The following is a 9,303-nucleotide window of genomic DNA, read 5'->3' on the forward strand; positions in this document are numbered from 1 at the left end:
GTATATAAATTACAAGGAAGCTATGATTATAGCGGTAAATTACAAATATAAGGTAATTTTAGTAAATAAATTAAAAATATTGTATAGAAACAAAAAAAAATACCATTAAATATTTCCAGGGCGGAAAATCCACATTGGCGCCAACTTTATAACTCTAAACCACGTAGGAGACGGTTAAGTTTTTCACATAAATAAGGAAAACTGTCGCACAAACCTCGCCCTTTCAAACTCTTATTCCAACTTCTCAAACTACTCATCCCTCAATATCAACATCCAAATACCCTAGTTCTTGATTCTTAATATTTTTTAACAACATGAGTACTCTCCCTATCAAGGAAGAAATCGTCGACCCAACAGACAACTTAGATATTCCAACAAACAGTACTACTGCTATGATGATTCCTGTAAGCAGTGAAACCAACGGCTTTTTTGGTTCTTGTTTTGATGATAATAGTGATGATGATATGGAAGGAATTAGTCCATTGAAAAAGATGAGAGCCGAAGCTGCTTTGCCAGTAGGGTTTCTTGATCCTCTTCCCCCCGAAGAGCGTGCGGCATGGCAACAGTCTCGTATTAATGCTGGCAAGGCTAGTAGTATTGGTTTTATTGCTCCTTTGCGGTCGGTTCGTCCAAAATCTGAGTATCGTGACGTGCCTTTTTCGCGCAATGATCAATTGGTAGTAGTGGCTGGAGAAAAGCAGGTAGTTTCTCCTGCTAATATTACAAGTTGCAAGCAGTTCTGGAAAGCTGGAGATTATGAAGGCATTGATGGTGGCTTTTCTGCTGCTCATTCAGGTAATATTTGACAAGTTCTTAGACCGATTGATTACTTTACTAAGTATTCCTTTCCTGTAGAAAAGAATGACGGGGTTTGAAATATTCATGGTATATATGGAGCGCTTCACCCTTTAATGGGCCAAAGTGAATTCCGGATTAGTTGGGCACTAAAGCATGAACTAAAAAAAAAAGAATGATGGGGTTGGAGAAAGAATGCATCAAAACATTTCTCTTGAATTGTGAAATTAATGTCTTATAAAAAGTAACTAGAAATCACAAATTTTTATAGTACGTATTATAAAAGTACTACTACAAAACACAATATAGGTTTATGGTAAAAAAATATTTCAAGAAAGGTCTATTCCTTTTTGTACAGAGGCAGTATTTGGTATACGGATATTTTACTATTGAACCAACTTGTCGAACCATGTTAGAATATAAAGGATGAAAAAAGTAGCAGTGTGGTGGCTAAAAGCAGCGGCTTTGACAGAACTTAGGCATTATTTATTGAGATTTAATTACAATTCAGAGCTTTCAGACTGTTACTCCTGTTTCTCAGCTTACATGTTCATCAAATTGAAAACTGATAGATGCTAAATAAAGACGTTATATTTGTAAAGTTTGGAACTTTTCATTGAAAAGAAACTCATGCAAGAACCAGGTACAAGATATCATAATTAGCTTTTCACAGTTTTCTTCTACCTATGTGGCAGGTTTAATTTGCAGTAAAGGAAAGAGTGTTTGGACATCACCACATAATTTAATCTAATTGATGTCCTGGTTGATTAGTTTTGAAGTCATTGTGCAATGTAGGTATATATGTAGCGACATGAATGACTTGAATTTGGGATGGAATGCAGAGTTTGGTAGATGTGTTCGCCAATTATTGGCATTTATAGTCTTGCTTCCTGATGCTACTTGTTGTTTTAAATAGCAAATTAATGGAGATAATATCCCAATAGCTTTTTTAGGAGCGTTGCACGCATAACAAATTAAAGTTTCTTTTTTCATTAAGGCATCGTAACTTACTCTCGAAATCAAAACAAAAACATCTCATGAGCATCTAATTTGTACCTTAAGCAATTAGTGGGGTAGTATATGCTTATTATATGCTCCTCAAAAAAACTTTACAATACCAATCTGAAAAAATATCGTGGCTCAACGAGTTTATTTGTCGAGGTAGAGAAAGTAGCTTTGAATGGCTACAAGGTCCAAATCATACCTAGCTAGAAGGTAGCCTGAAGTAGAGAGATAAGCCTCGACTAGCTAAAAATGTGCTTGAAACGAAGTTGAAGGCTCGAAGGATTAAATTGAGAGAAAGAGATCCTAGAGGGCCTGATGATCAGTTGAGGGAGGGAAACCTAGAGCGACAGAACATGTCGTGAGAAAACTTTTAAAGCTGGACTTACTGAGCTGTCTCTATTTCCATGTGAAAGAATTTTAGCATCCAACTCAAAACGTTAAGACAATATATAGGTGAAGTAACACATGACGTTTAAGTTCCTTAGTATGTCCGAATTTAGGATAAGTTATTCCACACTCTCTAACGACAGATTTAGGTTCAAATTTTGTCATTAATGCAGACTTATGAGTGTGAGAATGGGTTTGCCAAAGGCTAACTCTGATATCACATGAAAGAATATGAACTTGGAACTAAATCCTTAATGCAATAAACAAAGTAATCTAGGACACTAGAAACCCCTTTGGAAATCTTTACACAAACCAAAATGCGCGCATATATACTCTCTAACAATTGATATGGTTGACTACTTGGTTATATAATTAATTTCCTAGTGTGTATCGCCAAAATATCACTAGCAGCTTCATTTATATGATTTCATACGTGCAGTTGGCATGGATCATGTGAGGGTTCACCCAAAATTCTTGCATTCAAATGCCACCAGTCATAAATGGGCTTTGGGAGGTAATGTCTGTCGCAAATTTAAGCTTGATCTTTGATTTAGTTTCATATTCCTCAACTCAATTTCTCCCCATATATTAGTGGGAGATTTCTCTTTGTTGATGTTTACATGATCTTGTTCTCTGCACCAGCTTTTGCTGAGCTTCTAGACAATGCTATGGACGAGGTATACATGCTATAGTTTCCTGTTCCTTTTGTTGCCTTCTCTGTTCCACTTCCTTAAAATATTTTTCTCAGGTTTGCAATGGAGCTACCTATGTCAGCGTAGATGTGCTTGACAACAAGAAAGAGAAGGGCAAAATGTTATTGGTTGAAGGTATATTCATTCACTTTCCTTGTATATTCTTGTCATGTTTTTTCTTTTTTTGAGTAGTTGGTTCTCTGGAGAGATTCCGCTTTCTTGTTCTAGAGACCATAGTAGTGGATCCAATATTTGATCGATATGACATGAAATCTCTTGCTCTAAATTTGGTAGGCAGCTCTTTCTTGTTCGAATCTTGAGCTTATTCTTTTGACAAATGAAACTGCAGATAACGGTGGTGGAATGACTCCTGATAAAATGCGTCAGTGCATGTCTCTTGGATATTCTGCAAAAAGCAAATTAGCAAATACCATTGGCCAATGTGAGTTTATATATTTATTGCAATACCTAAACCATATTTGTTATATCACTAAAATTTGTTCTTGGAAACTGTTCTAAGTATGCAACAATTGCCTTATTATTTTGTAATGTTTTGCAAGATGGAAATGGTTTCAAAACCAGTAGTATGAGACTAGGGGCAGATGTGATTGTGTTCTCGCGTTGTCAGGGAAGGGACGGAACAAGGTATTTTATGGTGCTAGTAACTGTTGCTTGCTAGTTTCTCATACAGTCGTCTTCCTAGAGATTATGATTGCAATTTCTTTAAGTAGTATGTTCTTTTTGTTTTCTGTAGCACAACACAAAGTGTTGGAATGTTGTCATATACATTTTTAAGGAGCACAGGAAAAGAAGATATTGTTGTTCCAATGGTATGACTTCCTGGATACAGCAATTACCATATTCTTGTTGTTTTGTTGGATAACTAGAACATATTAGCGCTATATTTGCTTGATACTTCAAATTTCCTTACTAACTTTTTGTTTGAAAATTAGAGTTTCAACAAAGATAGTTATCATAGCTGGTTTTTGTATTTTGTAAACAATCATTTAGTTGTAGGAACAAAAAATATTGAAAATTGGTTTTTGCACTTTGCAATGTGAAGATTGATTTTGTGAAGAGAGCAGAAACCTGGGAAATGCTGACTCGATCTTCAGTTGATGACTGGAAAAGAATTTCTGAAACGATAGTACAATGGTCTCCTTATGAAAGTGAAGAGGATCTCTTCCAGCAGGTATTTCCTATTCGCTCTTTATGTAGTTTTAAAGGATGAAAATATTTTTTGTTAGCTGTGAACTATCTTTTCTTCTGATGCATGTTTCCGCATTTAAGGTTGCTACTATTGTTTCTGCTCATTAGTTTTGCTCCTAATGTTATTGTTATTGTTTGTTCTAGTTTGAATTACTGAACGATCAAGGAACGCGAATTATCATATACAATCTTTGGGAGGATGAAGAAGGATCCACAGAACTTGACTTTGACACCGATCCACAAGTATTCTGCTTCTCTTGTATTGCATATCCCAAACCCCTATCTTTGGTTTCTTAGCTGGATTATGCTTTTATCTTTTACAGGACATTCAAATCAAGGGTGTTAGTCGAGATGAAAAGAAGATCGAGATGGCAAAACAATATCCTAACTCCAAGCATTTTCTAACTTATCAGCATTCTTTGAGGGTAAATATTCTAGTTATGGATTCCATTCTATTAAAGTTATTACTTGAAGATCTACTCCACGTACATTCTATTGGTTACTTTAACAAGGTTCAGGAAAAAGTTCAAGGTTTATTGCATTGCATACTAGTCTTTTGGAATTGACTTATGTATTGATCTTTTGTTCTCAGAGTTATGCTTCAATTTTGTATCTGAGGCTTACTCCTGGATTTCGAATAATTTTACGGGGAAAAGACGTTGAACATCATAATTTGGTAAATGACATGATGTTATCTGAGGAAATCACCTACAGACCACAACCCATTGGTGATGAAACATCCAAGGATCCAAATGTAACATCTTTTTCCTTTAAAATTTCAAGCTTGATTTGCTATTTTAGGAGTAGTATTTTTGCCACTTTAGACTTTTTTAACTCTGACTATTTTTCTCATAATAGGCGGTAGCTGTGGTAACTATTGGTTTTGTGAAAGATGCAGAACATCACATTGATATTCAAGGTTTTAATGTTTATCACAAGAACCGGCTAATTAAGGTATAACTTTTTCTTTTGCTCAAGGCATCATAAATGGATTTAATACTGGTGTAGGCAAAATTTCAATACACGGGCTGAATTAGTCCTTTGTAAATCCACTATATATATAGAGAGAGAGTTGGATATACCAATACGTTTTAATTCGCATAATGCAATGTTTATTACCTTTGATTGCTCTGCTTAACCGATGAATTTCTTCTTTGTCAGCCTTTCTGGAGGGTGTGGAATGCTGCTGGAAGTGATGGTCGTGGCGCGATAGGTATTATTTTCATGAGGAATCAGTGATTTATTGACATGATATATTATTTTGGGCTTTTGATTGACATTCTTTTCCTCATAGTGTTAAACTTGTATAATTCACTTTCTACTTTCCTATTTTCTTTAACAGGTGTCTTAGAAGCTAATTTTGTCGAACCAGCTCACGATAAACAGGGTTTTGAGCGCACGATTGTCCTTGCTAGACTTGAAGCACGTTTACAAGCTATGCAGAAGAAGTATTGGTATGTTTTATTAAGTTTCCTCAACATTGTAAGTTTTACTTTATTTACAAAGTTTCATTAAGTATATTTCTTGTATAATAGGTCTTCAAACTGCCATTTAATTGGTTATGCTAAGCGTCGCAATGTAAAGAACAGTGTCTCTCCTGAGAAAGAAACAAACACTTCTGCTAACAGCAAGTCCTGTTCCCGGTTTTCCTCCAACGGCCACACAACATGTAATGATAAATCTAAATTGAAATCCACTGAAGGAGAACAAGAGAACGGACCAGTTCATTCTTCAACACAAGCGAGAAATCAGACCATGTCTGGAGAAACTCAGCAAGTGCGTATATCAAATAAGCAAACTGGTCAAACTCCTGGAATTTCAGTTGTGAAGGTAAATTACAAATAGACAAGCTATTGTCATTCTTTTCTTGTTTACAAAATTCTGTCATTCTTTTCATAAGCCTAACCATTTACAATTAGTTCATTATCTAGCATTTATTTTCTAGTCCATGTTCAACTCCCAACTCTTTTTTCTTATTCATATATTATCGACTACTGCAAGATGTTGCTACTTTATTTAGGTCGCTTCTTGTATTACTTCTTAATGGCTGATCAATCGACCAGTACTATTACTCGACAGTCATTAGGATTTCCCTATTAATAAATTTCTCTCTTTTTCCCATTTTCATTGAAAACAGATGGAAGATACTGTGTCCAACTTGAGAGAAGAGAATCAGAGTACTAAGAATAGGTCAGTAGATTCTCAATAACTTGGACAATTGATACTCTTTGCTTACAAAATTTATGGAGAATAGTCGTGTGGATTATCTGTTTTCGTCCTGCAGTTTACAACAAGTATTGTGCGATTTGCAGTATGAAAGAGACAGGAATAAGACTCTAGAAGGCAAAGTAAGTGATAATTGTGAGCAGCATATATATTTTGATAAGGAACTGCGTATCCTAAATAGTAGATGTTTTGGTCTCTTATATTACACTAAGTCTTTAATTGTCTAATCATATAACATCAGCTTAAGGCAGCAGAAAAGAGGATATCAGACCTGGACAACTATCATGACAATTTAGCTCTCATGCTTATAGAAGAAAGAAGACATTGGCAACAAGAAGAAGAGAGTTTAAGGAGCAGATTAAAGGTAAAATTGATATGTTCTTGCTATTTCTAATTAGCCTCCCCCCTTTTGTTTTCCGTTCAACTTTATGCAGACCTTCAACTATTTTTCCCCTTTTTTTCTGGTTAGGATGCTTCTGTTACCATAGATGAGCTGCTCAAGAAAGTGAAGGTGCTAGAAAGTAGGATAACCTTTAGTTGCAAAACCGAACGTTGAGGTAGTAACTCGAAATATTCAGCTCAAGAACAACTGATGCACACTTCAATGTCTGACTGACTACTAGCAAGTCCGTCCAATACTAACATGTATATTAGATTTATTTTTCCATTTTTTCTATGGATGTAATTGCTTGTGTAAAAAAACAAGTTTGCTCCTCGGCACAGGATTTCAGCTCTCATATGCCTAGAGTAGAAAAAGAGGAAACGACTTATAAGTTAGCAACATTAACCAGTTGCGAGTTTTTTCTTTATTGTAACTCAACATGTGACATAACTTTTCCAAGTAATCTTTTACAGTTTCTCCAGTAAATTTTCATTAGTTTCTTATGTGATTTGTCTCGTTGTGAAGATACTATTCGATGCTACATTATGTTAAGCAGTAAAAAGAAAATCCATTTGCTAGAACAACCCTCCTTTGTGCTGACATTGAAGCTCATATGATTTTGTACATTGCAAGTGAAGAAATCTTATCAAGTATTAGCTCCCAGTTGGACATAGATTTTGGCTATTTTTTTTTAAAGAATTTTTAAAAATATTGTTTGTTCATGGATACATGTTTAGACACAACTTTAACTTCCAAAAATTATTTTTCAACACAAATTCAAATACTCTTTTTTCAAGTTTTAACCAAATCTATGTCCAAACGCTAGCTTAATCTGCGGTGCAAATACAATAGTAGAATGGTGTGAAGGTGTCACGACCCAAAATCACGTGACCGGCACCCGGCACACTACCCAACCCGAGCGAACCAAACCATGTAATGCACCCGAATCATATATGCATGAAAACCAATTTAACTGCGAAAGCTCCTTGAAAATCATATACATTTTTTAAGTTTTTTGATAAAATATTTTCCAATTCAAAATCACATATGACGCCTTTTATGATAATAACAATGAGACTAAGTAAAGTAAATATACTTTCATGTATGTCGTGTACAACTCCGTTACTACAACCTTTCACAACTACCTATGGAGCCTCTATACCAAAGAATAGAACCAACAGTTGGAGTAATTCCAAAAAAATAAAATAAGGAAAAACATGATAGCTACCACGAAATAAAAGTGGTGCTTCATAATACCTCGGAAAGAGAGTCATCCTAGCCTGACCGCATGCCACGTATCATACATTATCCTGAAACATGTAAAGTAAGTAGGGCCCTGGAGGGGGGCGCCTAAGGGCAGAGTACACCACAGCGGTACCCAATAAGTATCATAGAATCTTTCTAACTTAAGTTCTTGGGATAAATTTTATAAAAACAATGCACCAATATTTGATATAAACGATAAGAAATTTTATCAATTTATTACCCTTGTTATTTTAAATAATAACCAAGCGAAATATAATCCACAATATAAACTTTTAAAACATTTACATCAATCCAAGATTTTGGATAAAATTATACAAAATCATTCCATTTGCTTTAAGTCATCGAAAACACTTCTCCTAAGGCCTAAACATAAAAAAATTACCCTTACCTTCCACTGGGAGTACTATACCATCACCGATATAAGAAGGTCAACTAGGTTATGTACATAGAGGCAAGTATCGTATACCCTACTTGCTCCAGTCGTCTCATTGTAGTGCCGTACGAATCGACTCAGCCATGCTAATAATAGCACAAAATAGTACTCTCTCAAGGGAGAGAACTGTGCCGTAGTCTATACCACAAAGTGGCAATCTACGCCTGGCACATGTAGTTTCATGACAACGAATACAATATATCTGAAGTCAATCTCGGTGAACACAAGTAAACTCCCCAAAATATTTGATACTTCAAAAATAGATTCATAGCATAGTAGCTTCAAAGGATTTATTTTTATCAACTCATAGCATTTATAGGAAATCTAAATCATTTGAACAAAAATTAAATAAACAACCTTTTACATGCTAAATCCTTTAGCAATTTAACATCAATCTTTGAAAGATACCACAAATGCTATTCTGTTCGTCAATGTCCAAAAGAAATACTTTCCATGTAAACTTATCTTTAGCACTCAAATATTTATACTCTTGTCAATACATAAGTGTTGATGAAAACTTATAATATTTACGTTGAGTGTCATTCTGCCAACAAGGTTTAAAATAAAATTTTATAAAACGGCATGACACTACATATTCTAGTACATGGAGACATCCGTACTTATTTGTTCCCACAAGAACGAAAGCACATTTGCAAATAACTTAAGTATTAACTTGAAATAAGCTTTTAGAGAAGTCCCTCAAGAAGAGTAAGTTTTAATCAAGTTACCCCGCTTTCGCTTTATTAATATTCACAAGTTTTCAATCCTCCTCCATCATTCAAATGTTGATTAAAATGCACAACATCACCAACAAGTTGATATCTACAATTAGATATCCTAATTACATCAAAATATGACCTAAGATATTGATCAACATCCATATATGGCTCATAAGTTGGCTACAAGCC

At 34.9% G+C, this 9,303-nt stretch overlaps 1 protein-coding gene across 1 annotated transcript; it reads left to right on the forward strand.

The window, feature by feature from the left end:
• Positions 1–243: 243 nt before the first annotated feature.
• LOC104115870 (protein MICRORCHIDIA 7-like) lies at positions 244–7,169 on the forward strand. Its single transcript, XM_018777574.3, has 19 exons — positions 244–795; positions 2,627–2,701; positions 2,830–2,864; positions 2,936–3,014; positions 3,229–3,321; positions 3,440–3,524; positions 3,634–3,709; positions 3,943–4,071; positions 4,233–4,331; positions 4,412–4,513; positions 4,681–4,842; positions 4,947–5,042; positions 5,250–5,301; positions 5,431–5,542; positions 5,624–5,918; positions 6,226–6,278; positions 6,373–6,436; positions 6,556–6,678; positions 6,784–7,169. Exons 1-19 carry the CDS (start codon positions 315–317, stop codon positions 6,868–6,870), a joined length of 2,298 nt encoding a protein of 765 aa, XP_018633090.2. The 5' UTR covers positions 244–314; the 3' UTR covers positions 6,871–7,169.
• The last annotated feature ends 2,134 nt before the right edge of the window (positions 7,170–9,303 follow it).

Source organism: Nicotiana tomentosiformis, chromosome 11, assembly GCF_000390325.3.
Source record: "Nicotiana tomentosiformis chromosome 11, ASM39032v3, whole genome shotgun sequence".
Classification (NCBI taxonomy): Eukaryota; Viridiplantae; Streptophyta; class Magnoliopsida; order Solanales; family Solanaceae; genus Nicotiana; species Nicotiana tomentosiformis.

What these genes read in the sequence shown, in the direction of transcription:
- LOC104115870 (XM_018777574.3), top strand. Translation starts at nt 315, where the DNA reads ATGAGTACTCTCCCTATCAAGGAAGAAATCGTCGACCCAACAGACAAC. An exon ending in AGCAAATACCATTGGCCAAT is followed by an intron (nt 3,322 to 3,439) that starts GTGAGTTTATAT and finishes ATGTTTTGCAAG; the next exon opens with ATGGAAATGGTTTCAAAACC. An exon ending in GTTTAAGGAGCAGATTAAAG is followed by an intron (nt 6,679 to 6,783) that starts GTAAAATTGATA and finishes TTTTCTGGTTAG; the next exon opens with GATGCTTCTGTTACCATAGA.